The 27,891-nt window shown below is 44.6% G+C and overlaps 1 protein-coding gene across 2 annotated transcripts in view; it reads right to left on the bottom strand.

Annotated features, from left to right (window-relative positions):
• Window positions 1-27,891, bottom strand: part of NEK10 (NIMA related kinase 10) — a 1,348,206-nt gene that overhangs the window by 730,760 nt on the left and 589,555 nt on the right. For both annotated transcript variants that reach the window (XM_085630543.1, XM_085630544.1), the window contains exons 16-18: window positions 17,381-17,445; window positions 2,306-2,408; window positions 2,089-2,217 (exon numbers count right to left, since the gene is read on the bottom strand). In XM_085630543.1, coding sequence (XP_085486669.1) covers window positions 2,089-2,217; window positions 2,306-2,408; window positions 17,381-17,445 — 297 coding nt within the window. The remainder of the gene's footprint in view (window positions 1-2,088; window positions 2,218-2,305; window positions 2,409-17,380; window positions 17,446-27,891) is intronic.

A 27,891-nucleotide genomic window follows, 5' to 3' on the forward strand; every position in this document is an offset into this window, starting at 1 on the left:
GCACATCACTCAGCTTCAGCACTGGAGCAAGACTGCATTTTCATCAGGATGTGCCTGATGCAAAGGTAAGCTATTACTAATAGCACAGGCGCTGTATAGCATCTGCCACCCCAGAGAGGAGAGCATGCATATCCACCCCAACACTTACACCGAAGGTTACTTGAAAAATGCTGCTGCTTCACAGCTTTAACACAGTTCCCAGTATTCATAACAGTGAAGCTTATACAACAGAAGGTCCTACGCCTCTTCAGAAATAGCCACTTTATTTGATATTACTTACAAACATACATGCATAAACCACCCCAATATCACAATATAAAAGATCTTTACTCAGTGTTATGATACTAATCCTGTTCTTCCACACATATTGCTTTCCCACACACCCGGTGTGTGGGCGATAGATATTGACATTAAATTCAAGGTTGTGTAGAATTTATTCAACATCTATGACGTCCATGTTGATATTTTTCCATTTCCTAGGTGTACCCACTGTTTCTTCGTTCTCTATTCTACAAATTTGTTTAACAGTGATTTCTATGCTCTTCGTCAACTCCTGTTTTAATTTTTGGACTTTATTGGTTGCAGGAGCAGCACCAGAGGGCATAAACAGTCTTTGGAAGCATGGTGGGTGAAACCAGATACAAAATCTACAAACTTTCAAAATCTGTGATAAGTAGCTGTTGTCCGGCACACAAATTATATGAGCTGCCTAAGAAAGATAGGTGATAATGCTAGTTAATGGGTCATTGGTAATATACAATCATTAAATACAGGAAAGTATCAAGGGCACATATGGGATTGTTTGTTAACAGACAATGATGATCTTGGAGCAATGATTTGGTTATGTGTCCTTAAACAAATTGGAGACTTGGGTTTAAAGGTTTGAGAGATGATCCAGGATGACAAGGCAGCTTTAGGTTATTTAGGATCAAAAATATTAAAATTCTTTATGGCACATAGGGAGAGCAAAGCCCATGTCCTCTGCCAATGACTGCTTGGGTGAAGGGTCCAAAGGAACTGAAGGTGACACCCAAATCAGGGCTCTTGAAGAGCCGGGAGTGCAACAGGCTTATATATTTTGGTTTAATTTGTGAGTTCTGTTAAAACATATTGTAGAGTATAATTTTCTTTTTAACACCCACCAAACTGTAGGGACGTTTGGGTCCACTAGGATCACATTACAGTGTTTCATTGCCTCTTTCACCCAGGTCTTGCACAGGATAGGTCATATTCTTTTTCTTTTTCAAACTCAAAGGGAGCTTGCAAAGTGATCACCATGGAGCTTCAGCTGAAGCTGTTGATTGACTGTAGGAATCAGACGACCAGGGTACTGACTCATTTGTAGGCTGTTTAAAGGGGAAGGGACTGTTTAAAGATGGAGGGGGATTGATCAGGCTCAAGGATTATGTTTTAGGCTAGAGTAATGGTTATTGAAAAGTAAATACTCGGTCCGGTAGATCTGCTGTCAATGCTGCACTCTTCGGCTGGTTGAGAATGCTGCATCACTAGCTACTTTGGTCCCAAGCTAAAGAAGTCAGAACTGGTTAATCCCTCCTTATGGCATTAGTGCTCCTGAACATCACCTCAACCAGATTGAGTACTCTCAGCTGAGTTTATTTTCAGTTAGATGGGGGAAGGCGCAATGGTGTCTGCACAAGCTTCTGAGATCACTATGTGCAAACAGTAGTTTGTTGGTTTACATTTTGGAAGGGCTTATTCAGTCTTTCATTCCCCCAATATTGATGAATTGATTATCACTGATTTGAGTAGCAGCAACAACTGCTGTTAAAGAGTTACCAAACACTAAACTGCAGCCCTACATAAAACAAGTGATTACTAAGAGTAATTAGCATTGTACTCTGCAATATCAATTAAACTTCAGGCTGCTTCAGTGGGAACTGTGCACATATATTCGGAACACCTGTGGGGTCCTAGGCGCACTTGAAGAGGCCACCCCCCTTCATCCCATTTCAATTCGGCTGCTTTACCTGTAGTTAAATTCTTGCTAGATCCCTTCACAGACAAATGCTAGCATGTCTGGGGAGTGTGGTCAGCTGTATTGAACCATATAATACGGAAAATGCTTACTTTGTAGACGCTTCCAAAGGCCCCGCTGCCAAGATGGTCCAGGATGGCATAGTTGCCAATAAACTTAGTTGGTGCTTTATTCTGATTGATGCTCTCGATATTTTCAGAAATTTGATTCAGTTCATCATCCTGGGTTTGAAACAGAACCAGAATGTAATTTGTTTGTAAAATAGGGTCTATCTAAATATGGTTACATTGTAGAAAGCACTGCACTTACTGGGAGTGAATTAAACTTGGAAACCAACTCTTCGTAAGATCTGATTTCACGCACATAATGGCCAATGTCTATGAATATCTCAAACAGGTCAGCAGGAAACAATCTGAAAAACAAATCAAATAACTTCTATGTGAAGGTGAGTGGAGAACTGATGGTGCATTAAAGAGTTGAAATGTACTGTTAAATTATAACAAAGATGCCAACTTTACTAGTAACTCAGAAAGCAAAAGTTATACATGACCAGGAAATCAAGACTGTCCAAGAAAAAATAGTTCTGCAAAATGTGTATGCCTTTCAATTTATCAACTTCAATGTATTTGTAATTTAAATACTTAATATGCAAAATTCCAACAAGATGTGCAACAAACACATGACCATGCATAACTGCTGCACATTTTTCCTTACAGTTCAGGCTATGCATTTTGAATATATAAAATGTAGGCAACAACCTGCTTGATATCCTGAATGATTGAATAAAAGGAGAGGGAAACGTTCGCAAAGCAGCCCTACATTGTGTCCTTGCTTAGCAGCTTCTCTTAATTTTACAGAGGAGAGAAACTACAAACTATATAATTTTTCTTTGCAAATATCCTTCCACATTAGGGATTCCATTAGTGAACACGCTTGGTTGACATCTACTGTGGCCTGCAGGTCTTAGGTTAGAAGCACAACAAGGCCAACTCAGTCTTAAATTCTTCTAAGATGGAGTGGCTAAAACATAAATAAACTTGGGGAAGAATAATACCTGTTTTTTACAGCTCTTAGATACAAAGGGTGTTGGCTATGAAAATAAGTTATTAGTATTATAGAAAAGCACTCAGGCCTGTTCTTCAATCTCCTGAATGTTGTGTGTGAGGTGGAGGCAGAGGTAATGCATTAAGACTAGATATGAATTTAACTTTGCTGAGTTGCCACTGAGTGATTTCATCAATTCTTGTGCTTAGTCACTTTAAGTTTATGCCTTTTTAAAGTGACTGAGTGAAGAATCCACATTGATACCTGTTTATATCTTCTTTAGTCTCCTCCCCATATAATAAATGTATTCACTCTTAATATCTATTGTATTTTCCCAGAGAAAATATACAAAACTCCTTTTGTCAAGCATCTCCTTTATTTTGCCCTTTGATCTCTGAAGTATATTTTTTTTAGAGCCTATAAGGTGGAAGAACCACATTTATGAAAAATGAATATCACAGGACACAAATATTTAACTCAGTAAATGAGCATAATTTAAGGAGTAAAATATGTTTTCAGTACCTTGCTAGTGTGATGGGAATACAGTAAAAGCCAGAGTAATTGCAATTGAAGCTGATTTTGCTAGTCAAAGATGGCTGAGCTATTTACTCATTACCATAGCTATCTTGATCCCTCCCAACTTTTGAAAATATCAGTGAGTGACTAAAGTCATCTGTTGGAAGCCGGAGTCCCCGTCCCGCACCACTGTCACCAAATGCGAGACCCGGGACTCCTCACTCATTGTTAGGCCAAGTAAGGACACCGTTTGAGATAGCCCTGCTCACCCCCTTAGTTGCTTGGCACGAGCAGCCAGGTCTATCTCCAAGGCACGGGTGTACAGTATGAGCAACCACACCCACAGCAACCCACTGGTGACACCACAAATGGACTCCACACGAGTTTGATAAAACGAGTATAAACTTTGTATAAAAAGATATACGATCAGACCACATGATACAAAAGCCAACATATAATAAAGGGTAATATTCGTTCTAGTTGGCTGGTAGGTTCAAATCCCAACCAGCGCTTTCCACATGCTATGCTGGTCGTAATGCTAGAATCACACACGTTGCAATGGACAAACAATAGTGTACTGCGTAATGATACAATCCTGTGCTTGGCAAAGGAGAAATAATACAATGCTTAACGATACACCCCGGTACCTTGCAATGGGAGAAATAATGCAATGCGTACCGCTAAAATCCTGTACTGTGCAACGAAGGAATAAGGCAATGCGTCCCACTCCAATCACGTACATTGCAATGAAAAAATAAGGCAATGGCACCGCTAAAATCATGTACGTTGCAATTAAGGAATAATGCAATGCGTAGCTACAATCATGTACTTTGCAATGAAGGAATAATGCAATGCGGGCCGCTACAATTCTATACTTTGCAGTGGAGAAATAATGCAATGCGTAGCGCTACAATCGTGTACTTCATTATGCAGAAATAATGTCAGGCATCATAAGGCAGTCCAGCAGTTCGTTAGCAGCAATATTGGCAATGTGTATTACGACAATCAGCCTTTTCGATAACAGTTGCCCCCCACACATATCAACGATGACAGAAAGTACGGCTTCTCACTCTGGCCCCAGTACTGCCACTCCTTTGGTCAGTACAGGCCCCAATCTGAGCCAAAGCAAAGGCTCACATCGTCAGAAGGACTGAGAGGCCGGGAGAGTGTCCCTCTGAACCTGCACCCCGCCCAGGTAGTGATCCACGTTACCTGGGGGCGCGACCCCACTCTCCTCTCCTCCTTCAGCGAACTGGGACTTCCGTGTAGAACTTTCTCAATGGGCCTCAGCAGCTCGGCCTGGCAGCTCAGCTCCTCTGGGGCTGCTGGTCCAGGCAGCGACTGTTAGGAAGGTCCCAGGCGGCTGCAGGGCACACGTCCCCACGCTTCTGAGATTACGTTACTCCGGGTGCACGTTCACCACAGCACCCTCCGGGTCTCCTCTGGCACGAAGCCACACACACAACACTGATGGGACTTCACGTCGACTCCGAGTGCACGTTCACCAGGTACTCCTTCCTGCGGTCTCAGTTGGCACCAAGACACGCACACTGCGCTGCAGAGACTCACTTTCTTCCGGTGCACATGATGATCAGCCAATCACCTCCACAGTCCCAGGTTGCACCAAAGCACGCACACTGCTTCACTGAGACTTACTCCAACTTCGGTGCCCCGATATCCGGGCGCTCTTCACCAACACTTTCGGTCGCACCCCGACACGCTCACCGTGTCCGAGCCTCACTTCTCCTCCGATGCAGTAGATGACCAGGCGCTCTTCACCAGCGCCTCCGGTGCACCCTGACACGCAACTTGCGCGTCCGGGATTCACTTCACCTCCGATGCACACGCTGACCAGGGGCTCGTCAGCAGCGCCTGCTGTGCACCACGACACGCACCCAGCACGTCAGAGTCTCACTTCTCCTCCGTGTGTCCAAAATCATTGGGCACACCTTCCGAGGGTCTCAAGCTGCCACAACACACGCCCACCGCGTCGCTTGAAACTTCTCAAGAAACTTTTATGTTCCTGTGTTTCCAAACAGGGAGCCAACTCACCTCGGGCCCTTGGGGTAACAAGACACAGCACAAAGTACAGCCTTCATCAAGGAGGGGGACCCAGCGCACAAAGTACAGTCCCAACAGCCTCTTCCTTGGTTAAAACAGCAAACTGCAGACCAGCCCCAGATCAAGAAGCAAGGGTCGGTCTTTCCCCAGAAGTCTCTTCAGTTGTTCCTTCCTTAGCAGAGGTTCCTCTTGATCACGAAATGGGTCCAAGCCTTTTCAGTCTCAATCCATTTCTATTCCAATGTTCAGGGGTCTCAGCTCTCATAGTTATAAACCTAAATGTCTTTGAAGTTCGTTTGTGCTCAGGGGTCCCTGACCCCTGCCTAAATCAGTTCAGGGTGTCTCCTTCCCAGTGTCACATTTCTCCCTTTGATGCTGGGGGGCTGGATCCTTAATCACTCAGCAGGAGATGGGTCAATTGTTTTATGGCAGAAACCCAGGCCTCTTCACCTCCAGGGCTTCTCCAGCACCTACTCTCCAGATGCAGGTCAGTCTGGTGCCATCTGAACCCCTCCCAGCTCCTCTCACCTCTCAGGTCCAGACAGTCAATCCACATTCAGCAGAGACGCACAGAAATGCCTAAAGCACAAAACTCAGCCACTTTCTAAAAGAGTGGTTTCTGAACGCACAGTGACAAAACCACTTTCATAGAAAGATGTGTTATGACACTGTGAGTTCATACATACTAAACTTCACCTCTCCATTTTAAACCTAGGCCAACTAGGCTAACAAACACAATACCCAGTCTCCCCCATTCTGTCCTATGTGACCAGTGAAAATGAAATGGAGTGTTTTTCACTGTCAGGACATAGCACACTCCTCAGTATATGTCCTGCCTTTTACTTACACAGCACCCTGCCCAGGGGTTACCCGTGACCTACCACAGGTTGCCCACTGTGTACGCAAACGGGAAAGTAAGGCCTAACAAGTGGTTGCACTTGTCAGGGCAACATGCTAGCTTAGCAAACTGCGCGCAGGCCCTACACTACAGGCCTGAGTTCCCTTCTCTGCGCACCTTTGCATTACTAGCCCTGGCACACACAGTGCACATCACTAGGGACTTTACTAGTAAGGCAAACAAACCAATCATGGCCAACCAAGTACCATTACACTTTACACAGTGAACAGTTGTACTTTGACTCTGATCAGCAGTGGCAAGTAACCAAAGCATCTAAATTGGCAACTCTATATCAGGAAAACGGTCTAGGGGGGGAGTAAAATGTTTAGGGAACTTTAGCCCAAAATTCCAAGTCCTACATCATCTAATAAACATAGAAGGGATAAGATGGTGGACACAAAGCAGCCCATAGTGAAAAAAACAATCTATCAGATATCTGCAAATGTTCCTAATGTCGATGACATCTACCATAGGATGCGGGCCTTTCCTTTTTGATCCATCCCATATGGCACACTAAATGTGGCTGGGCAAAGAAGGTCCACTCTCCTCCATGCTTGGACATGAAAGGGTTAGGAGGAGATCACAAATTGGTCATGTAGGAACCAATCTCTTCGTCTTCGTTTATTACAGAAGGCAAGCAGATTACTAATTTGAAACTACTTTGCACATCTCTGTTTAATGAATGTACTTATTTTAAATGTATCATTGCCATGCGATCTCATAAAATTAAATTGGAAAACTTTATTTAATATGTTGCATGTGGAACTCCTGCACTAATAATGGTCTACATAGTAGGAAAAGGCAAAAACATTTAAAAAGAAGATCCCAGTTGGTTCCAAATAATGTGTAGAAGTGCCACATAATGCTAGAGATGTAATGGAACTACCCAATTTAACCAAATAATACTAAATCTTGAACCGATCCGGACACAGGACGCTACATACAAGCATCCAAGGCATTGATGTCGGGTCCACACATTTGAAGCCCAACATGAAACTCTTTCTATTTTAATTGTAGCAAATGATGGTTCTTACACATGGAACTCTGGGGAAAAATTTCGAGTTTTGTGTGCTTGTACTTACTTATCATTCTCGCTCCCCCACAAATGGACCAATGATCAGCTGTACTTTTAGGCCCTGATGAAGTTCAATGTGAATTGAATGAAACACGTTGGCTGGAGCCTGTATTTTGATACCATTGAAATGAAGGTGAAATAAACTTAAAGGAACATTTGTCTGTTTACTATATCTTTTGGAAAAGACAACTCGGTGGTGCACCTCTCCAAAATTACTAATTTCTTGACCTACCTTGCAGTTTGCACCCAACAATGGCAGGTGCAGGAATTGTTGTGCACACGTCCATAGACTACTGTAAGAAATTACTATACGAGGAACGTAGCAGTGAAGTGAGGCTCTCAAAGTCCACCGTAGCTCTGTCCTTTTGCTAGTCTGAAGGGATGACCTTTACAGATTGGGGCTAGATATGTCCCTTAAATATCCTGTTCAGATCCATCTTTCTGATAATATGGCTTGCGTACACTACTGTTTAAACAGGTAGCTGAGGTATCCATTCTCAGTTTGCCAGGGTTATGTCCTTGTTCTTTTCTTTTCAAATAAGTTGTGAATGACCTACCAGCTCTACACGTAGTACAACATAAGATGTCACCCATCTTAGGATAACAGGATTACACACACTGCAGATTTTCTGGCATTACTACTAAGTTTGTGAATAAATTGTTAGCCTCCCTGAAAACATGTTTTCGGGTTGAATATAAAGTAACATTAACATCGCCTGAGCTAAAATAACAATGGCTGGGAAGAGAAACTGCGGTAAGCATGCCCTTTTGTGCAGGTGACACTTAAACAGGTCCAAGGACTGTCTTAGATTAAGCTTCTAAGCATCTAGTGCGCAGTCGCAAACATTTAGCACAGTGGTTAAGTTCTTCTTAACCACTGACCACAGCATTTTGTTGAGGGTGAGTGGTTGAAAAGATTTATGATGCACAAGGGTTGTGCGGTGAGTGCTCTGATTTATTCAGTGCAATGTTGGCCATGTCCAGTAGTGGTACCTGGTTGCTATTGAAACAAATGTGATTTGCATTTTTTTGTGGTCTTATTGGAGGCAAGAGGAGGGTGCATATCTATTCATGAAGTCCCTAGTGATCGACGCATGGCTCTGGACAGATTTGTGTATATTTGTACTATGTACTGTATAACTGGCGGGGGGCTGTTGATTACTCCTCAGGGATTCTGCTGATAAATACTGTGTGCAGATTTGTGGGTGTCTGTACAAAAACTCAATAAAGTGCGTGTTAAAAAAAAAATGAAGTCCCTAGTGATGACATTTTGCTCCGTAACATCCTTTCATTTTGCATTGCAGAGTTTCTCATTATATGGCCTTTAGTGAATGCCTTATTGGCCACCAATAGCATTTGACTGGAAAGTATTGAACCCTCATTATCTTTAAGGAAATCTACACAAACTGATATTAATGTTTCCTTCTCCTCTGGTAGTCTATATATTTGTTCATGCGCTGTCTCTAGTTCCATTGCAGCGAAAGTTCGAGGTCAAGATACAGCTGTATTGGTGCATGGTCAGTGTGACCTTTTTAAAATCTCACGTGGCTATGTGGAAATGTTGGGACCCTAGTGAGGGAGGAGTCTAAGGGCCTGATAGCTTGGTGGTATGGATACTCAGTCGCAACAGAAACGGAGTATCCATACCACCAAGACGGTGGTCCACCCACCCAATTTAGATGCAGGTGGACCTTTGATTTAATCACAGTGGAAGCTACTCTGTCTCAGCTGTAATTAAACCCCTCCAACGGCCTGATGGAGTTCGAGGTTGACCTCTATTTCTGCCTAATTAAAATGGGCAGAATCAGAGGCCAGTTTACATGCCCGACACCACCAGGAAAACCCTGGCAATAAGGGGCAGTGAAAACTACAAAATACTCCACTCGCCATGGAAGAGGACTCCCATGGTGATGGGAGATTTGTCTTTTTTATTTTCGAAGAGAAAATCCAGCTTCTGGATCTTCTTTTTGATAAGAAAAAAAAACAGTTTGCTGTACGGCTCCGTCATGCTTAACCGAGCCTTGCATTAAACTGCAAAAGGCATTGACAGAAACCTCTGTGTCGGAGGTTAGTCGTAATGTTTTTAGAAAATGACCACCGGCTTGATAGTCATTTCATGATTTGGTGGGCAGAGGTGCAGTTAAGGCAACTGAATAAATTACTCTGTTGCACTGACTGCCAAATGTCCGTCCACTAAAATATAAATCGACCCCCAAGTGTGTGCATGTACCGTAGATGCAGGAGACAAAAGTGTGGTCTCTCCACCAAAGGTTCAGGAGACTCCACATGTCTATTAGGGAGTGATCACAAATGAAATCCAATAGCGTGCCCTGATGGCTTGTTTTCTCACATCAGGTCTACTGGATCTGTCTAAAACAGGTTCAGTAGTCATGTTCCAGTCACTTCCTACCACTAGCTTGCATGTGCCTAATTCCATACATATTCTATAAAGTTTTGCAAACAAGGTTTTCTTACATCTGTTTGGTGCAAATATGGAGCCTACAGCTATCGTATTCTCCTGATTGAGAACTTGGCAAAGACAAACCTCATTTCATGCCTTCAAAGTCTTTAAGACTGTGGCAGGTATGGGTTTTCTCATCACCATCACTTCACCATTTTCTGTAAAGGGATTTTTTTATGATGTTCTTCACCATATTTTGCTGCGGTGGATGCATATTTGACCTTGCCAGCCAGTCTTGAAATTACATTGATGATTTCAAGGGGGAGTGGCAGATTCTCAGTGTAAGTGTGATGTCAGGGATTTTAGTGGCTATGCACAACAGTATTCTCTTTCCTTTTAACTCTTCTTTATTTACATTTTGTCAGGTACAGAATACGTTGCATAAACCAGTGCTCATAATAGTCTTGCTTTCGGCTTGATCACAGGCCTTCAGAGAGAAGGCCCAGCTTGTGACCGTGGGGAGCGGTGGTTAGGAGATTACAATCAGTGTGTAATTTGGCGTTTGGACATTAGGAGAGCCAAAATATGTCCAATAGGTCAGTGTCAGGTGTGTGACCGTGGGGGCAGGCAGCATCAGTGAACTAGAAATTGTGATTATTCTTGGGGGTGAGGGGGTACGGTATGCGCTATGCAACACATAGTACTATATAACCTGAATTGAGCATTGTGGGATACCAGAGCGGGGTATTCCATAACACGTTGCCATTCGTTGTCAGTGAAGGGTCAGCCGAGGTCTGCATCCCAGTGTTGTTACAGTCGGCCTAGAGGTGTAGCGGAGTGGAAGCGTAAGTAGCTGGCTATACACCTCGTCAGGTTGTGTCCTTCCCCCACATCGATAATGTATTGCATTGTATAGTGCATTTTTGGGTTGCTGTTGGATATCGCCCTATTGCGCGCTCAGTGAGCGTGTGATGGAAGTGTATAGTACAAACTGTCCTGGGTAGATACCAGTATCAGTGATGAGCTCGTCCATGGTGAGGAGTGCCACATAGCGGTACTGATCCCCCAGTGAGTGTATCTACAATTTGCGCCAGCGGCCCAACTCCTGTGTTGATGACGCGTGGCATGCCAAGGAGTGGCAAGGCCAGGGCGTAATTGTCTTTCTCCTTATATAGTAATTCATACTATAGACACAATTTGCAGGTGGTAATGGTAGGTGTGTGAAAGGCGTTCAGCTGTCCTTGTCAGTGGGCACAATGGGGTGTCATCTTTTGAAAGCAGCTGATGTCTTTGGGTGGGGTGCCACATATGGATGCTCTGTGTATCCATGGGAGTATACACTGTCAATGGATATGAGGCCGGTACATTAGTACAGTAAAGCAGGGTTGTAGATCCCATGTGATTATTCAGTTCCACAAACTTTTTGGGGAGGTGGAAGTATACTCCCTTCATAGGTGAGACCCAGAAACGCTATTTATGATTGTCTATCGTGCTTTTTGGGGGATAAAGCATGAGGTTATCTAGGTTGCGCTATTACAACTTTGCTCATTAATAAGTGTACAATCGAGCATAGGTCCTTTTGTTGAGATCGTGATTCCTCTCTAACATTATGCTTAGGATTCTCGTGTTCTGTGGGCATTCTTTGGCAGTCCAAAGTCTAGTCTGAACCATTCCTCCATTGGGTTCCATGGATTGAATTCTCATTGATTTTGCTGTATGGATAACATGGGTTCTTGTTGCTGGCACCAGCAAACTAAATGTCAGATTTTCTCAGTTGTGGACTTAAAGCTGAGAATGTATTGCTTTTACGTTCGTTTCTTGTGAGAAGTGTGCCATGATAAAAATCTTATGATTGTTGTAAATAAAGGGGCCATTTCATTTCTTGGCCTCTTTGAGTATTTATGTGGCCTTTTGGTGTCTCAGAAGGCTTTGCCATATCTGTCATCTATCTCCGTGGAGGGGAGTCGGGAGGATAGGTAGGGAGGCTATCTCATGCGGGTGTCTTAACCTCGCCCTATGGGTTCCTTAAAGTTCCAGAGATGGAGAAACGTCAATGTCTAAGAACAAGAGTTGGGTATCATGCGCCTATTGATGTATCTTGATACCACTTTCTGATAGAACGAATATCAGGGGATCCATGTACAGGATAAAGATGATAGGAGACAGGATGGCGGCCTTAAGTACTCCACTCATGATACAAGGAGTGTCTGGCATCTTGTAAGAGCAATTTGCACAGGCTGCAGCCTGGCACCAGTTGGAATGGCAGATGTGAACCATTTCAAGATAATGTCTCAAAATGCCATGCATATTTTGTGTGTGTTGATCAAAGCTGGATCGACAACTGTGCCGAAGACTAGAGAGAGGTCAAGTAGGACCAGGAATGAGGGGCTACTTCTATCTCTGAGGAGGAGGGCATCATCAGCTACTTGGAGCGTGACTGTCTGAGTGCTGCACCGTGATATGAAGCCTGATTGTTAGTCTTGTGAAAGATTGTTCTTGCTCATAGACCTTCACAAATAAACTATTCATTGAACTACAGCTGATGCAAAATCGGGCTTATCATTAAAAATAAAACCTGGAGATCACATATTATGTTTGCTCAAACAACAGCTGTCTGTTTTAAATAAGTGTGTTTAGTTTATCGACCACTTTACAAGTATGTAATGAGTAAAGAAAGAACCATACATCACAACTCTGGCCACAGTCACTATCCCCTGACGACCGAACTGTAGGCAGTTTGAAGGCACATCGTTTTCAGTAAGAGGATAATACTGTAAAAATCCAGTTGACCATATTTAACTCAAAGATCATGTTGGGTTCTTCAAACCCCTAAAGGACACACCTGCAGCCACTGACAAAAAGTATAAATCAACCACAAAAGTAGGTCTATTTTTTCTTTCTGCAACCACAATCTTCTTCAACCTTCTCAAATGGGCTTCGCCCACGCCAAGGAACTGAAACAGCGTTACTGGCAGTTGTCGGAGAATCCAAAAAGATTCTCGAGGCTGGAGGCTCAACAGCAATCATCCTCTTGGACCTTAGCGCTGCCTTCGATACGGTCAACCACCAAATTCTGATCCATCGACTCAGGAGTTTGGGGGTGACCGGGGTGGCGCTAACATGGTTGCAATCATTCCTGGAGGAGAGATCTTTCCAGGTCTTGGGGTGAGGGTGATGTTTTCTCCAAACCTCTGCCTCTCCAATGCGGAGTCCCGCAGGGGTCATCCCTGAGTCCATCTCTTTTTAACGTCTATATGACTCCACTTGCAGAGATTGTGCTCCCATTTGGGGTTCATATAGTGACTTACGCAGATGCCACCCAACTGGTCATAGCACTAAACCACGCTGACAAGGCCTCAATCAGCCTCTGTGTCTGCCTAGAAGAGGTAGCCAAATGGATGCATCAATCATACTTAAAGCTAAATGGTGACAAGACCGAGTTGATGCTCCTTGGCAATCCATCCCTCTTCAGAGTAGACACTCTTTGGCCAGACTGCATGGGCCCCATCCCTGTCCCTAAGACCCAGATGAAGAGTCTAGGCTTCTGGCTGGACCAGGATCTTAGCTTCATGGTCCAAGCATGGAAGGTTGCAGCTTCCTGTTTCGGTATCCTAAGGATGCTCCGTAAAGTGCTCCCTCTTATTACTTTTCAGGCAAGAAGGCTTATGGTACAGGCTCTTATTCTTTCCCGCCTGAACTACGGGAATGCCCTTTACCTCGGAGCTCCGGTTGCAACCCTCACAAAACTCCAAACGGTGCAAAACTGCACTGCAAGGATGCTGACAGGGACTCCGAGCTGGCAATCCGCAAAACCCACCATGAAGTCGCTCCACTGGCTTCTTGTTTGGGAGAGAGTCAGTTTTAAAGCCATGTGCATTGCCCATAAGATGCTTACTGGGAATGGCCCCATAATCAACCACTCCTTGGTTCTGCCTTATATGGCAAACAGACGACTGCGCTCTGACAACCTACATTTGGCGGCTGTCTCCAAGATTAAGAGGGCCAGGAGTGGCAGACGCCTATTCACTTACAACACTGACAAGATGTGGAATTCTCTTCCGCTCTGCCTGCGGAGGGAAACTTGCCACTTAGCCTTCTGGAAATCATTGAAGACCTGTCTCTTCCCTTGAGTGTGCTGTGTGTCCCTCTCTGCTTCTGTCGTAGCGCTGGGATGCCCCAGGGTAGCCATGCGCTCAATAAATGGTGATTCATTCATTCACATGGAGGGTGTATTTGGTTCTATTCAGCACTAATATTTTCATGATATTAGAGGGTTTAAGTAGGTTGTGCATGCTTTGGCATCTTGTAAGAATGCCACAGGCTTACATGGAAATGCAAGCAGGCCTGATAAGATGGCGTTTAATGTCACCTCCAGGTAACCATTGAATTATATGGTCGCCCATCCATATTTGTACCAAACAGGCTAGCGCTTTGGCCTTCTCTCTGTTGAGGAATTCTTCATTTGTTATGGACTCATTGTGTCCATTTTGTATCTATAGGGTTCTGGAGGTGGGGGATTTGTGGAGAACATTATGTTGTTAACATTAGGAAGACCCCTACTGGCTCCTAGTGTGAAAGATTGATGCAGACAGCACTGACATGGCTGACCCAGCAATCTAATCAGAGGAATTTCATTGGCTATCTCTGAGCAAGTGCTACTTTTCCTAAGAGCAGCTCTCAATCCACATCTGGGCAACTACAGCGTGTGTTTGGAGCCATGTATGAGCCTCCACTGTACTGTTTCTTCATGTTCAAAGCATACCTTGTAGTCTAAAAATAAGCCAGTATCAGGGGGCTTCTACAAGTGCTGCCACCAGAGCTTCGCCATGAACTGCATCTACTTTTTAAGGAGTGGTTTTAGTGGTGCTCTGACCTGAGCTGGCTTTATGGTGACAAATGCAAAAAGAACTATTGATGGACAGAATGCAGAAGAATGTCATACATTCACCCCAGTACAGAGATCTGGGCCTAAATCCATTGTTTCTTTGCTCACCATGCCATTCCAGTTTGGACCCAGCCATATGCAAATCAGTCTTGACCCTGTGCCCAATGGGAACAGTTCAGTCCGAACTGACAGGCCAGGTCCCCCCTGGACTGGAAACAAGCATCCTAGGAACGGTTTCGGGGTTTCACCCCTCTTCAGCCAGGATAGCTTGATTCCAGTGGCATGGAGTGCACGGGACTCATGTCTGAGCATACCCGTCCCACTCGGGGTGACAAATGCAAAAAAAACTATTGATGGACAGAATGCAGAACAATGTCATACATTCACCCCAGTACAGAGATCTGGACCTAAATCCATCGTTTTTTTGCTCACCATGCCATTCCAGTTTGGACCCAGCCATATGCAAATCAGTCTTGACCCTGTGCCCAATGGGAACAGTCCAGCCCGAACTGACAGGCCAGGTCCTCCATGGACTGGAAACAAGCATCCTAGGACCGGTTTCGGGGTTTCACCACTCTTCAGCCAGGATAGCTTGATTCCAGTGGCATGGAGAGCACGGGACTCACGTCTGAGCATACCCGTCCCACTCGGGGTGAAAAATTCAAAAACAATAGTTGATGGACAGAATGCAGAACAATGTCTTACATTCACCCCAGTACAGAGATCTGGGCCTAAATCCATCGTTTTTTTGCTCACCATGCCATTCCAGTTTGGACCCAGCCATATGCAAATCAGTCTTGACCCTGTGCCCAATGGGAACAGTCCAGCCCAAACTGCCAGGCTGGTGAGGCTGGTGAGATCGGCATTTGTTCCGTGGGCTGATCCAGTACTCTCCTCTAGACTTCTTCCGGTGACGCATTATGGTGGATAGTGCTGTTGGGCAGTTTCTCCATGGCAGTTACATGGAATGGACTGTGCCGCTGGTTGCATGCTGGCCACAGGTGTGTGGCATCCACCATTAGAATCTGTGCTTCTTAAGATCAAAGTGTGCCACTTAGAAAAACAGTGGTTAGAATGCAAGGCTATATGTTACAGTACTGGAATATTCTGCGTCAACCAATAGGCAGAGTCTAATGGGTATTTCAGTTTGCTGGGAAATTTGTTAATGCCTGAAATGCCGTGTCATTATTCACTTTGGCAGAGTCAAGTAGATGCAGGCCTTCACACAGAATCAGTGGAGGCATGCACCATGTGATGTGGGAAGGCCTTCCTGTTAGTTTCTGGGCTGAAATTCTGAGTACATATTCATTAACGAGCATCACCATTCCCCTCTAATTCCCTCTCCTTTTCGGGTGCTGGGTTGAATGCTGTGTTTTACTCCTGTGAGACCGCCTGCTAAACCAGAAAGAAAGGAGTGAGTCCTCTGGGAGTGGAAGAAGACATTAGCAGGACGGTCTTCCTTCTGCTCACAGTGATCATGGCAGTTCCTCTTTGCTGGCCAGGACCAAAGCAAGGGGGCAGGAGCATGTTACAAATTGAGCTTTCTTCTCTTGTCAGAGTGTATGTGGGTAGTGTGTAGGGGCCAGCAGCCTCGTACCCGTGGGTCTACGTTGTCCCATTGATCTTACTATTATTACTTTTTTCACTGCCACTTGATTGTGCTCTTGTTTCTCAATTCTTGCTCCTCCTTTATTCCAACTAGAGATCCTTCTGCCAACTGAGGCTTTTCCATGAACACTCAAGTGCTGGAGAAGGAGCTGCATTCTAGGGTAAGGATTGCGCTGGCGGGGGTGGACTGGCCCATCACTCACCATGACTGTTATCTGGCCTGCTGAAGTGGAACTATAAACTACACAGACACTAGTTTGTCATCAAAACTGTGGATTTGTAAAGATCTGAGAACCTCCTTTCATTTCACTGGTCACTCTGCACAGTGTAGTCGTGAGTGTCAGGTGCATGAACAGATGTGGTAACATCAGCCTATCAAAATGGGGTCATAACTGCCTGCATGGAACATGAATATTCCATTTCACCCCTTACTTGGACATCCTACTACAGTTTGACATCCAAGCAGAAAGTATTGGTTACTTATGTTATACTTTTGCCTCCATCTTTCACACTTGAATATTTGCTCAAACTGGTATTACCTGTTCAACTTGACTGTTACGGAACTATTTTGTCAATCAATTAGACTTTTGCTTTAGCTCATTCTCATAGGCAAATTGTTGTATTTGCACTCGACTTGACTACACTAGCAAGTAAATAGAAATGCAAATACTGTTCTTCATGTGAAGTTTAACATGCAGCCCCTTCTGCTAGAAAAGTATTAGAGTTTTTGGTGATTGGTTGCAGTCCCTATGGATTCCCATCTTGCACAATATTGTAACAAAACTACAGAGTTCATAGTCTACATTTAAAAGTATGCAAGAGTACACATTATGTATTGAGAAAAAAAGTTGTCAATTTATGTTTTATTTGATTGCTTCTTTTACACTGCACAATACCTTTTGAAGAGCTCCCTGTTTCTTTCCATACTGAAGAGAAATCTCAGTGCTCTGAAGGCATAACACTGTGAAGAAAAGAACAGTCTTCAGAACATGCACAGCACATGTAGAAGGGATCAGTGGTCATTGTTAAGCTGCACTTTATTAACTGTCCTTGGCATCTGAGCTGATGTCACTCACTCTAGCAATGGTTGATACCAAACCTTGAAGCTCATTTCAAATCCCCCACCCCTTTACCTGATGCTAGTTAAGGATACCTACAGGAAGCCATGCATGATACCAACACTGCTGATGCTGTGTAAAAATGTTCATATGGTCTGTTTAGAGATGGAAGAGAACCAGCTTTATTAGAACTGTTCATAGTTCATCTACATATATTATCTATCAAGAGCCGGCCACAACATACATAGAGGACATTATTGTCTAACCCCTACTGTTGTGAGCCCCTATACGGTTTGATGCATGCACAGTACATGCCTAGTCAAGAGAACATAATGTTCAGCCAAGAGCAACATGGCCTAAGCCTCTGGGAAAATGCAGCAGTAAGCAAAACTTTGATTAAGGTATACCTCATGATGCAGAGCACACTGGGTCCAGAGTTATATCTCCTAGTGGCGGATAATGTTAATGTGTGAAACATTTTGACCCACTTCAAATTTAATCACCTTCATCTGGTGGCACTTTTGAAATTTTGTGTTGTAGGCATTGTCCACCTCCTTTCAGCTTTGGCGGTATCTAAATGAAAGTTCACAGTAAACTGCTTTTATGTTTTTATTTTTCCAAACACAATCATGTAGTGTTAGGCATGCTGATGCCACTCCCCACCTTAGCCATGGATATATGGACACTATTTGCAATTCTTCCACCTTGCCTCGCGGGTTTAGGGGGGAAGTAGAAGTGTTTTGTGTCCACTGCCTTGCCCAATGGAGAAGAGCTATTTGTAACCCCCCACCCCCATCATGACCAGTGGTGGAGGTGGTATTTCAGGCCACCGTGCGTGTGGATGGAAGTACATTGTGTCTCCCTCACTTTGCTCAGGGGTGGTGTGCTATTTGTTAGTCCCCCAGCCTTGGCATAGATGTTATGTTATGGCATTTTATGTTAAATGGATTTCTTAAGCACTCGAATACCCAAGGGTGTCTAGGGGCTGACTGCAGGTGTGGTGTGTAGAACCCCAGGATAAGGGAGCCCATGCTATGCTAAATAACCAAGTCTTCAGGGCCTTCCTAAAGGCCAATAAGTTGGCAAGGCTTTGACATACAAAGGAAGCATATTCCAGGCTTTTGTTGCTCCCAGTACAAAGCTTCAGCCCCCCCCCAGGCAACTTGTTTGAATCTGGACACAGCAATGAACTTGGCAGTTGTGGATCTTAAGGGCCTATTTAGCATATACCAGTGGAACCCGCTTTTATAGAATTCAGGCAGTGTTTCAGGCAAAGTGCCTTGAAGGCAATTCTTTGGCTATTGGACAACCAATGAAGCTTCTTTATGGGCTTGGACCCTGACTGGTGCTTGGGAACCTTCAGCAGGAGACGAGCAGCAGTGTTCGGCAAGGTTTGAAGCCTACTGAGCACATGTTGATGTGCATTCAGGTAAAGACCTACCTCGGACTAGCTCGACCACCTAGGCAGCAGATAGGACTAGCTCGAGGAGCTGGGAATCAGGTAGGCCTAGCATGAGGAGCTGGTAATCAAGCAGTTCTAGCACGAGGATCTGTGCAACAGGTAGGACTAGCTATAGGAGCTGGGTAGAAGGGAGAATTAGCTCGAAGAGCTGGGCATCAGGTAGGACTAGCTCGAGCCGCTGAGTATCTGGGAGAAGCTGTGTATCAAGTTGAACTAGCTCGAGGAGCTGGTTAGCAGGTAGAACTAGCTTGAAGAGGTAGGACTAGCTGGAGGTGCTGGGCATCATGTAGGACTAGTTCAAGCCTATAGGAGCCGGGTATCTGGGAGGAGCTAAGTATCTGGGAAAAGCCAGGCATCAGGTGGACTAGCTTGAGCCTCGATCAGCTGGGTATCTGGGAGGAGCCAGGTTTCTGGGAGCAGCCGGGCATCAGGTAGGACTAGTTAGAGCAGCTTGATAGCAGGTCGAACTAGCTCGAAGAGCATGGCATCAGGTAGGACTAGCTTAAGGATCTGGGCATCTGGAAGGAGCGGGGCATCAGGTAGGACTAGCTGGAGGATCTGGGCGGAGCGGGGCATCAGGTAAGACTAGCTGAAGGATCTAGGCATTTGGGAGGAGCTGGTCAACAGGTAGGGGTAGCTGGAGGATCTGGGCATCTGGGAGGAGTGGGGCATCAGGTAGGGGTAGCTGGAGGATCTGTGCATCTGGGAGGAGTGGGGCATTAGGTAGGGGTAGCTGGAGGATCTGGGCATCTGGGAGGAGCGGGTCAACAGGTAGGGGTAGCTGGAGGATCTGGGAATCTGGGAGGAGCGGGAATCAGGTTGGGGTAGCTGGAGTATCTTGGCACCTGGGAGGAGTGGGGCATTAGGTAGGGGTAGCTGGAGGAACTGGGAGGAGCGGGGCATCAGATAGGGGTAGCTGGAGGATCTTGGAGGAGCGGGGCATCAGGCAGGACTAGCTGAAGGATCTGTGCACCTGGGAGGAGCAGGCATCAGGTTGGGCTAGCTCGAGGAGCCGTGCATCAAGTGCCATTGGTAGAAACCCTTCTTTGGGGTCCTGCACAACCACATGCCTCTCAGGCGTGCTTTCTTTCACCCACGTTTGCATTCGTGCAATTTTGGAATCGAGACCAAATCAAAGCAGCTGTTGAATTTCAGAACTGGCTCGTAAAACAAGCAAGCTTCTCAGCGATGAATTTAAAAGTTAAATATTTCTAAGCGGGAAGACTGTCCTTAGCAAAGGACACAACTGAACTTTTACTCTGTCAACAGTTTCAGTGCAAAGTTTATCTTCGCCTCTGACAGGGATCACATTAATAATGCAAAGTATACCTTTCATTTGTTGCATTTGCTGCTGTTGTACACGTAGCAATATAATAATTGTCTTATATAGTTTTGTGGCTGATCTGTGCGGTAGTACTGTTGGTTTGCAGATGTTGTTTGGTTTGTAAATAATTTGAGAATAAAGTTGTGTTTTATAATGTAAGCAATGGGTCAATGGCATAAGTAACAGACGTGTTCACAATTATATGTTATTGTAATAAATATAAATTATATAGGAATGTGTTTTGTATTTTGTATGTGCCATGTAGTCATTATTTTCTGAAATGGTTCCTCCATCTTCAACGTGTGAGGTGTATTTACCTTCATATGGGTTACACAATAAACTCTTGGGACCAAAGCGGACATCTTTTGGGCTTTACATTTTGCATAGTTTATCCAAGCAGCAATGAAGATTCCCAATTTAAGTGCCCCACCTGTAAAGTTAAAATGTGGTGCATTTTAAAAAGTTAAAAAGTGGAGTTTTATTTGTTTTTTGTTTAAGACCCATTGTATTTATGTTTGGGCTGCCACTGGGAAAGAATGTGGCCAACTGAACTTACTGGAATCAGTATTGAGACTCGTGAGTTCTGAAAGAGATGTAGGAAAGGCTGTATTATCCAGCTCACAGCTGATGGTAGTGGTTACAGACTGCAAGAAATTGAAATATTGGTTTAAGTGGGTGAAATCCCGCTTCAAATAATAATCACAATTCTTGTCAGGGTGGCCCACAAAAGTCACTAAATCAACCTGTGCTTAACCCTCTGGTAGGATGCCACAAAAGCAGACAGATTAACTAAGAGGCGATGCATAAAGTATTTATGCAGCATACAAACAGTAATAGAGTGAAAACACAACTCAGGAATAATCCCAAGGCAGATTTTAAAAACGTAAAGTACATTTTAATAGATGAAATTACACCTAAATGACAAAATCCAATCAGTAGAACCAGAGTTGTTTTTTTGAAAAGTTTAGGGTTTAAGAAAATAGCGCCAAAAGGCACAAAGCACCAGCTGGGGGTATCTAGTCACCCCACACCAGGACAAGTCACAGGTTCAGGCCGACCATGATGGAGCATGGGCTGGGTACGGGATCAAGTTTGGCCAGCTGAGATTTATATCTTATTTTCTTGGTGCACAGTCTGTGCAGTACTACGATGAGAGGCTCTGAATTGTATCCCGTGAAGCCTCTGATCAAGCGCTGCATGGTACTGCGATATGAGGCCCTTCGTCACTCTACCCTGCTCTACATCAGGGCCAATGAAATCTTCATTTAAGCAGAGAGAAGTACGCTGAGTCCAGCCAAGGGTCCATGACCTTGAGGGAGAGGGGAGCAGGTCAGGTCCAGTTGGCAAAACAGGAAAGACCTCTGGAAGCTTGTTGTGTCCTTGTAGCTCAAACAGGAGGTCAACCAATTGATCCTTGGAGTGTTTGCTAGGGTCCTGGGTTCAGGGCAAGCAGGTCCAATCTACCGTCTTCAGACCACAGGGCAGTCCTCCTTCTGAATCTTCTCAGGTCCAAGAGTGTTCTGATTTCAGGTTGGCACTTTTATGCCCAGGCAAGGCTGGGTGGGGGACAACCCTTTGTCTAATTCCAAAACTAGTCAATTCTTATCTTTCACCCGGGTTTAGCTCCATCTTGTCTAGAGAAGCAAAGGACAGGCAGCAGGCCCAGGTGTGAGCTGCATCTGCCAGTGACAGGGTAGGCTTCTTCTTAAGTAAGGAAGGGCTGGGCACAGCCCCTTGGCTACCCTTTGAAGTAAAATCATGGCTGGGGCACAGTTACTCCCTAGTCATCCTGTCAGGAAGATCCTCCACTCTGCACACTCAGGCTCTTTGTCCACTGTCTAGCCCTATTACACATGTCCCAGTGGGGGAGCCATCAAAAGTCCAAGGTCAGCTGGCCACTCACAGAAAGGCCCCAGATACTTTAGGCTGACAAATGCCAATTGTCTAAAAGTTTGTGGGGATATTAATTTTGATTATATTTACAGTTTAATTGTTAGCCTCAATTAATTTTTCTTCTTTTGTAGGAATATGTTGGGAATCAGCAGTTGTTGTATGTGTATATGTTTTATGTATTTTCTTTATGTTTACTTCTATGGTTTGCTACTGAGGGAGGCTTTTAACTTGATTGGTTGCACCTGGGGTGTTCACAATGGGTTTAAAACAAGCATTTTTATGTAAAAATTGTAAATTGATACTTGTATAGCACACTACTCACCCACAAGGGTCTCAAGGCGCTTGTATGAATACCGCTGTGGAACCCATCCTGGCTTTTCCCTGTGAGGCGTCCACTCCTGGGCACCCCCAAGGTGGAGGCCAGGCATCCTTAGCGTTGTGGGGGCTGTTGTGGAGATTAAGCAAGCTATTGCCCAGAGTTGCAGAGTGGGACTCCATGATTGGAATGGCACCGAGGCGAGTATTATCAGGTCCGTGGAATTTTTTGAGCCCAAGACCCGCCAAGGCGGGGAATTGAACCCTGGTCCCGGGCTAGACCTCTGCATCAGGGTCTGCCGCTCTAATCATTGAGCCACACTTCTCCACTCACATCCTTGTTGGTTTCACAAACTACAACAAGGCTGATTACAGTGTTGAAACAACGTGATTAGAGATCGCATATCGGTGACCATGTGAGTTGATCATTAAGTTTGTGCACAAAGTTTAGTTTGGCACAGGTTTTATAAATACCTTATGTTTCTTTCTTTCACATTTAGGACATTATCTATTTTCGTAAGCATGGATTCTTTTATACCAAGCACATAGCACGCTGGTGGTGATAGGCTTAGTGTACGAGGGTTATTGTGAGTTCAAGTTGAAGCATATGTTTCAGTTTAATACCCAACAGATGTCTGTTTATTGCAGCTCGTTTTTCACATGTAGTGCACAATCGTTTTTGTAAGCATGGATTTTCACACATTGAGCACTCAACACGTTTGATTAATGGGGTATAGTGCATGATGGTTGTTGTAGGCATTTTTGAAGCACAGGATTCTCTATGATTCTGATGGACTTTCTTTCACGTTACAACTACCCCTGAGGAAGGGCCCCTGGCCTGAAATGCATTGGGTTTTAGAACAGCATGGTCCCAGGATGTAAAGCGAATTCTGTTGTGTTTTGGGATAAAGGCCTGGATGGGCATTTCATAGGGATTTGATGATCATACTTATGCCGCCTCTGGTTTGAAATTGAATGGAAAAGACTGAATAAATGTGGATTACTTGGACGAATAGTGGTTTCTTGTTTTTTGACTTTTTTCAAATGGAAGTTGAATGGCAGTGCAGCTTGAAGCTGGTGCGTGACGACGCACCAGACAATTCTGTCAATTTTTTAAAAGTGACATTTCCAAAATAATAATTTTATATCTGATTTTACCATTAACCCCTTCGCTGCCAGGCCTTTTCCCCCTCCTGTGCCACGCACTTTTTTGGCTATTTGGGGTAGTGCGCGCTGAGGCCCCTGTAACTTTTTGACCACATAAGGTATCCACGCCAAATTTGCGTCCTTTTCTTCCAACATCATGGGGATTCTGAAGGTACTCAGGGTTTGTGGATTCCCCTGGAGGGGTCCCAGAAATGAGCCAAAATACAGCTAAATCTAGGTTTTTTGGGGGAAAATGGGAAAAACGGGCTGCAAATGAAAGCATCTGGGTTTTTCCCTGCAAGTGTTATCAAAAAAGGGTTTGTGGGGCTGAAATCACCATTTTCCCAGCTTTTAGGGGATACCAGACTTTTGTCTGAAACCGAACATTTTTTACACAGTTTTGGCATTTTTCTGGGACGTAGCCTATTTTTTGTGCTTTCGACCTCCTTCCAGCTAATGGTAGAAATGGGTACAGAAGCAATAATGGATCCTGGAAAGCTATACATTTTAGAGAAGTAGACAAAATTCAGAATTCAGCAAGGGGTCATTTGTGTAGATCCATCAAGGTTTCTTTATAGAAACTAACAGTTAAATATAGGATAAATTGAAAATTTGTTGAAAAAAAGTGCCTTTTGTGTCAACGTTTTCACCTGTAACTTCTTCTAATTATGACAGCTCTTCGAAAGCATTGTACCGTTACATCTGCTGGACATTACTGGTTGTGGGGATATATAGGACTTGTAGGTTTACCAATAACCCGACGAACCCAGAGCCAAAAACTGAGCAGCAACTTGCAATGGTTTTTTATTATGTACCGGGTATAAAGTAATTATTCTGTAAAAATGTGTACATGGAAAAATCGGTATGAAAGACACCTATGTATTTCTGAAATGGGAACAAAATATAGAGTTTAGAAACAGTAGATATTTGCACATTTCCGAATTTGGGAATACTCATACTAGCATGAGAATTATCTGTAATTTTTTAGAATGACTTCTTTTTTACACAATGTCTTTCATTTGGAAGGCAGAAATGCATCGAAAGTCAATAGGTAATAACAGTACCTTTACAAATCTGAATTACCCTAAGTCTCCCGATAAAAATGGTACCTCACTTGTAGGGGTAGGCATAGTGCCCATGACAGGAAATGGCTCAAAACCCAACGTGAACACACCACATTTTCACAATGCAAAATTACCCTATTTTAGCAAAGTGCCTAGCTGTAGTTTTTTAACCCTAGCTCTGCCGGCACCTAGGGAAACCTAGCAAACCTATACATTTTTGAAAACTAGACACCCAGGGGAATCCAGGATGGGGTGACTTGACTGCCTCCCACCAGGTTCTGTTACCCAGAATCCCTTGCAAACCTAAAAAATTGCCAAAAAAAACACTTTTTCCCCACATTTCTCTGGTGGAATGTTCTGGAATCTGCATGGATCCACAAATTTCCACCCAACCCGCGTTCCCCAAAGTCTTCCGAGAAAGATGGTACCTCACTTGTGTGGGTCAGCCTAGTGCCCGCGACAGGAAACGGTGAAAAACGTAACGTGGACACACCTCAATTTTGCTGTGAAAAATGACCCTCTTTTGGCAAAGTGCCTAGCTGTAGTTTTTAAACCATAGCTCTGCCGGCACCTAGAAAAACCTAGCAAACCCATACATTTTTAAAAACTAGACACCCAGGGGAATCCAGGATGGGGTGACTTGACTGCCTCCCACCAGGTTCTGTTACCCAGAATCCCTTGCAAACCTAAAAAATTGCCATAAAAACGCATTTTCCCCACATTTCTCTGGTGGAAAGTTCTGGAATCTGCGTGGATCCACAAATTTCCACCCACCCCGCGTTCCCCAAAGTCTTCAGAGAAAAATGGTACCTCACTTGTGTGTGTCAGCCTAGTGCCCGCGACACGAAACGGCGCAAAACGTAACGTGGACACACCTCAATTTTGTAGCGAAAAATGACCCTTTTTAGGCAAAGTGCCTAGCTGTAGTTTTTGAACCATAGCTCTGCCGGCACCTAGGGAAACCTAGCAAACCTATACATTTTTGAAAACTAGACACCCAGGGGAATCCGGGATGGGGTGACTTGACTGCCTCCCACCAGGTTCTGTTACCCAGAATCCCTTGTAAACCTAAAACATTGCCAAAAAAAACACATTTTCTCCACATTTCTCTGGTGAAAAGTTCTGGAATCTGCGTGGATTCACAAATTTCCACCCACCCCACGTTCCCCAGAGTCTTCCGAGAAAAATGGTACCTCACTTGTGTGGGTCAGCCTAGTGCCCGCGACAGGAAACGATGCAAAACGTAACGTGGACACACCTCAATTTTGCTGTGAAAAATGACCCTTTTTTGGCAAAGTGCCTAGCTGTAGTTTTTGAACCATAGCTCTGCCGGCACCTAGGGAAACCTAGCAAACCTATACATTTTTTTAAACTAGACACCCAGGGGAATCCAGGATGGGGTGACTTGACTGCCTCCCACCAGGTTCTGTTACCCAGAATCCCTTGTAAACCTAAAACATTGCCAAAAAAAACACATTTTCCCCACATTTCTCTGGTGGAAAGTTCTGGAATCTGCGTGGATCCACAAATTTCCACCCATCCCGCGTTCCCCAAAGTCTTCAGAGAAAAATGGTACCTCACTTGTGTGGGTCAGCCTGGTGCCCGCGACACGAAACGGCGCCAAACGTAACGTGGACACACCTCAATTTTGTAGCGAAAAATGACCCTTTTTAGGCAAAGTGCCTAGCTGTAGTTTTTGAACCATAGCTCTGCCAGCACCTAGGGAAACCTAGCAAACCTATACATTTTTGAAAACTAGACACCCAGGGGAATCCGGGATGGGGTGACTTGACTGCCTCCCACCAGGTTCTGTTACCCAGAATCCCTTGTAAACCTAAAACATTGCCAAAAAAAACACATTTTCTCCACATTTGTCTGGTGGAAAGTTCTGGAATCTGCGTGGATTCACAAATTTCCACCCACCCCGTGTTCCCCAAAGTCTTCCGAGAAAAATGGTACCTCACTTGTGTGGGTCGGCCTAGTGCCCGCGACAGGAAACGGCGCAAAACGCAACATGGAAACACCTCAATTTCGCTGTGAAAAATGACCCTTTTTTAGCAAAGTGCCTAGCTGTAGTTTTTTAACCATAGCTCTGCCGGCACCTAGGGAAACCTAGCAAACCTATACATTTTTGAAAACTAGACACCCAGGGGAATCCAGGATGGGGTGACTTGACTGCCTCCCACCAGGTTCTGTTACCCAGAATCCCTTGCAAACCTAAAAAATTGCCAAAAAAAACACTTTTTCCCCACATTTCTCTGGTGGAAAGTTCTGGAATCTGCATGGATCCACAAATTTCCGCCCAACCCGCGTTCCCCAAAGTCTTCCGAGAAAGATGGTACCTCACTTGTGTGGGTCAGCCTAGTGCCCGCGACAGGAAACGGTGCAAAACGTAACGTGGACACACCTCAATTTTGCTGTGAAAAATGACCCTTTTTTGGCAAAGTGCCTAGCTGTAGTTTTTGAACCATAGCTCTGCCGGCACCTAGGGAAACCTAGCAAACCTATACATTTTTGAAAACTAGACACCCAGGGGAATCCAGGATGGGGTGACTTGACTGCCTCCCACCAGGTTCTGTTACCCAGAATCCCTTGCAAACCTAAACAATTGCCATAAAAACGCATTTTCCCCACATTTCTCTGGTGGAAAGTTCTGGAATCTGCGTGGATCCACAAATTTCCACCCACCCCGCGTTCCCCAAAGTCTTCAGAGAAAAATGGTACCTCACTTGTGTGGGTCAGCCTAGTGCCCGCGACACGAAACGGCGCAAAACGTAACGTGGACACACCTCAATTTTGTAGCGAAAAATGACCCTTTTTAGGCAAAGTGCCTAGCTGTAGTTTTTGAACCATAGCTCTGCCGGCACCTAGGGAAACCTAGCAAACCTATACATTTTTGAAAACTAGACACCCAGGGGAATCCGGGATGGGGTGACTTGACTGCCTCCCACCAGGTTCTGTTACCCAGAATCCCTTGTAAACCTAAAACATTGCCAAAAAAACCACATTTTCTCCACATTTCTCTGGTGGAAAGTTCTGGACTCTGCGTGGATTCACAAATTTCCACCCACCCCACGTTCCCCAAAGTCTTCCGAGAAAAATGGTACCTCACTTGTGTGGGTCGGCCTAGTGCCCGCGACAGGAA

Source organism: Triturus cristatus, chromosome 10, assembly GCF_964204655.1.
Source record: "Triturus cristatus chromosome 10, aTriCri1.1, whole genome shotgun sequence".
Classification (NCBI taxonomy): Eukaryota; Metazoa; Chordata; class Amphibia; order Caudata; family Salamandridae; genus Triturus; species Triturus cristatus.